The sequence below is a fragment of the Lagenorhynchus albirostris genome, chromosome 4 (genome assembly GCF_949774975.1).
Source record: "Lagenorhynchus albirostris chromosome 4, mLagAlb1.1, whole genome shotgun sequence".
Classification (NCBI taxonomy): domain Eukaryota; kingdom Metazoa; phylum Chordata; class Mammalia; order Artiodactyla; family Delphinidae; genus Lagenorhynchus; species Lagenorhynchus albirostris.
In genome coordinates, this window is record NC_083098.1 from 120,370,449 (window position 1) to 120,373,936 (window position 3,488).

The following is a 3,488-nucleotide window of genomic DNA, read 5'->3' on the forward strand; positions in this document are numbered from 1 at the left end:
CGCAACAACAATGAACTTGTTCATTCCTCACAAATGTAGTCCAATGAGAGGCTGCATCAAACTTAAAAGTCAACTTTTCTGCTTCAGATTCCTGGATACAAAAGATTTTTAAAAATCTGTATAATTTGAACCAAAAAAATGATGGTTATTAAAAATAAACCAAGAAATACCCAGAAATGGGTTTCCTGTGAAAGTTTGGTAGAAGAGGGATTCCGATCTGATTAAACAATCTAGACACCACAGCCCCTCACATAAACACCCTTCAAACTCTTTTAAGTAGACAGCATTTCAAGGCAGAGGTCAAAATGAAAGTATCTTTGAAAAGACAACAGTGACGTGGCTGGGAAACTGTGTTCATCTTGGCAAACATTTTTTCCACCCACCACAAGCTTGGACTTTCTGGGAAGGTCACTGCTTTTCTGGTCAGAAACATTCTTGAAGTCGTCAGGATGGAGGAAGAGACACTCTGTGAAGGTGTGTTTCTGGTTCTGTACCTGGAGCTCAGGAGCCAAAGAGCACGATCATGCAGAACATCATGAAGACATTCCATAGGGCAATGAAGGTTCGAAAATATCTGAGGCTCAGCAAGAACTCCTGGATGTTGTCACCTGTGCTGGGCTCCCTCGACTCCTCCTCAAAGCCTTGCGTGTCCTTCTTTTTCAGCTTAAAGTTGAGCACTGCCCCGGCGTTCATCAACAGCATCCCAAACAGCAGGATGTCCCCGAGCATTGTTACTGCCGGAGCGTCCATCAGAACAGGAAGCCCTTTGTATGTTATTTGTCATTTTTCCCTTGCTGCTTTCAAGAATTTTTCTTTGTCTTTAATTTTTGCCAGTTTGATTTCTATGTGTCTCGGCGTGTTTCTCCTTGGGTTTATCCTGTATGGGACTCTCTGTGCTTCCTGGACTTGCATAGCTATTTCCTTTCCCATGTTAGGGAAGTTTTCGACTATAATCTCTTCAAATATTTTCTCGGGTCCTTTCTCTCTCTCTTCTCCTTCTGCGACCCCTATAATGTGAATGTTGTTGTGTTTAATGTTGTCCTAGATGTCTCTTAGGCTGTCTTCATTTCTTTTCATTCTTTTTTCTTTATTCTGTTCCACAGCAGTGAATTCCACCATTCTGCCTTCCAGGTCACTTATCCATTCTTCTGCCTCAGTTATTCTGCTATTGATTCCTTCCAGTGTAGTTTTAATTTCAGTTATTGTAGTGTTCATCTCTGTTTGTTTGTACTTTAATTGTTTGTACTTTAATTCTTCTAGGTCTTTGTTAAACATTTCTTGCATCTTCTCGATCTTTGCCTCCATTCTTTGTCCAGGGTCTTGGATCATCTTCACTATCAGTATTCTGAATTATTTTTCTGGAAGGTTGCCTATCTCCATTTCATTTAGTTGTTTTTCTGGGGTTTTATCTTGTTCATTCATCTGGTACAGAGCCCTCTGCTTTTTCATCTTGTCTATCTTCCTGTGAATGTGGTTTTTGTTCCACAGGCTGCAGGATTGTAGTTCTTCTTGCTTCTGCTGTCTGCCCTCTGGTGGATGAGGCTATCTAAGAGGATTGAGCACGTTTCCTGATGGAGGGACTGGTGGTGGGTGTTACTCTGGTGGGCAGAGCTCAGTAAAGCTTTAATCTGCTTGTCTGCTGATGGGTGGGGCTGGGTTCCCTCCCTGTTGGTTGTTTGGCCTGAGGCAACCCAACACTGGAGCCTAGCTGGGCTCTTTGGTTGGGCTAATGGTAGACTCTGGGAGGGCTCACGCCAAGGAGTACTTCCCAGAACTTCTGCTGCCAGTGTCCTTGTCCTCACAGTGAGCCACAGCCACCACCCGCCTCTACAGGAGACCCTTCAACACTAGCAGGTAGGTCTGGTTCAGTCTCCCCTGGGGTCACTGCTCCTTCCCCTGGGCTCCTTCCCCCGCACATTACTTTGTGTGTGCCCTCCAAGAGTGGAGTCTCTGTTTCCCCCAGCCCTGTCAGAGTCCTGCAATCAATTCCCACTAGGCTTCAAAGTCTGATTCTCTAGGAATTCCTCCTCCCATTGCTGGACAACCAGGTTGGAAATCCTGGCATGGGGCTCAGAACCTTCACTCCAGTGGGTGGACTTCTGTGGTATAATTGTTCTGTGATTCACCCACCCACCAGTTATGGGATTTGATTTTACTGTGATTGCGCCCCTCCTATCTTCTCATTGTGGCTTCTCCTTTGTCTTTGGATGCGGGGTATCTTTTTTGGTGAGTTCCAGTGTCTTCCTGTGGATGATTGTTCAACAGTTAGTTGTGATTCTGGTGTTCTCGCAAGAGGGACTGAGAGCACGGCCTTCTACTCCGCCACCTTGGTTCTCCTCCAGGCTCAGGGTCTTCTAATGTGGGCCCCCAATTACTCAAGTCCTTACTCTGGGTTGACCTCCATCCCTGAACAGACTGCCTTTGGAGACACAGCGCAGGTCCTTGCTTGGCGTCCAAACACTGATGCTGCCCCCACACCCACAGGGAGGACAGGGTGGGAGGGCGGATGCTGCTTCTCGGAACGGGTTTCATCCTAATAATTAGGGACTGTGGCACCAAGGTGGCACCGCACCAGGAAAGTCAAGGATGCAGTAGGATGTAATCTCCGCAGACGCCCTGTGAGCTCTGGTTAAGAGTGCAAACACTCCTCTGGGTGCAAGAGGAAAAGGGACAGGCTCTGGCTGCCAGCAGCCTGGCTGGAGGGAAGCTTCCAGCTCACAGGAACGGGCAGAAAATCTCCTCAGTTTTAAATGTATTTACTAGCCAGTTGTCAAGTTCACTTCCCATCCCTGAAACTTGCCTCCTTTGTCTTTCAGACCTAGATCGGAGGGGCAAATACATGGCACTTGTGCCAGTGCTCATATCTCCCATGCCATGGCAGTTATTCTTTCCCAAAAAGTTCTCACAAGCTATCTTATACAGTGTACCAGGCAGCCATGAAGAGCAACTGGCACATGAGATAAGCCCATCTGCTACCCTTATCTAGTTTTACTTCCACTAGTACCTTGCTGGCAGATGCTATTTGAAATTTTCAGCATGGGGTCTAATTTCTTGCCCAGCCAAAAACACATATTCTTTCATTTCCGTTTCAGCGCTTTGCATTCCCTTTTGAACCAACCACAAATTTATTTCCCATGTGAGGAAACTCAAGGTCCAACGTCATTAGCAGAGCACAGATAACTATGGTTTCCCACAAGCAATGAAAAATCACAAACATCTCATGTGAGCTCTACTCACATAATAATACTAATCAATGTATTTAATATTAATACTAATTAATTAATACTAATTAATAGGTGCCAATAATATCCATATTTCACAAATGTGAGAACTGACGATTAGAGAGAGCCAGGATTGAAATTCAGGAAAAGTGAAGACTCTGAATTGTTAGTCCCTACCCTGTACAAACTCTACTTTTCCAGATCCTTCTAAATGGTTCCAGGAATCCTCTTAGAAGTCCTTACTTTTCTTAATACATACTGTTTTAA

At 45.0% G+C, this 3,488-nt stretch overlaps 1 protein-coding gene across 1 annotated transcript; it reads right to left on the bottom strand.

Annotated features, from left to right (window-relative positions):
- Window positions 1-384: 384 nt before the first annotated feature.
- On the bottom strand, window positions 385-750 carry SMIM7 (small integral membrane protein 7). The gene has a single exon (XM_060147406.1). The coding sequence runs from the start codon at window positions 748-750 to the stop codon at window positions 502-504; it is 249 nt and encodes an 82-aa protein (XP_060003389.1). The 3' UTR covers window positions 385-501.
- Between the last annotated feature and the right edge of the window lie 2,738 nt (window positions 751-3,488).

Bases quoted from the DNA above. Each gene is read 5' to 3' on its own strand.
- SMIM7 (XM_060147406.1), bottom strand. From the start codon at position 750: ATGGACGCTCCGGCAGTAACAATGCTCGGGGACATCCTGCTGTTTGGG.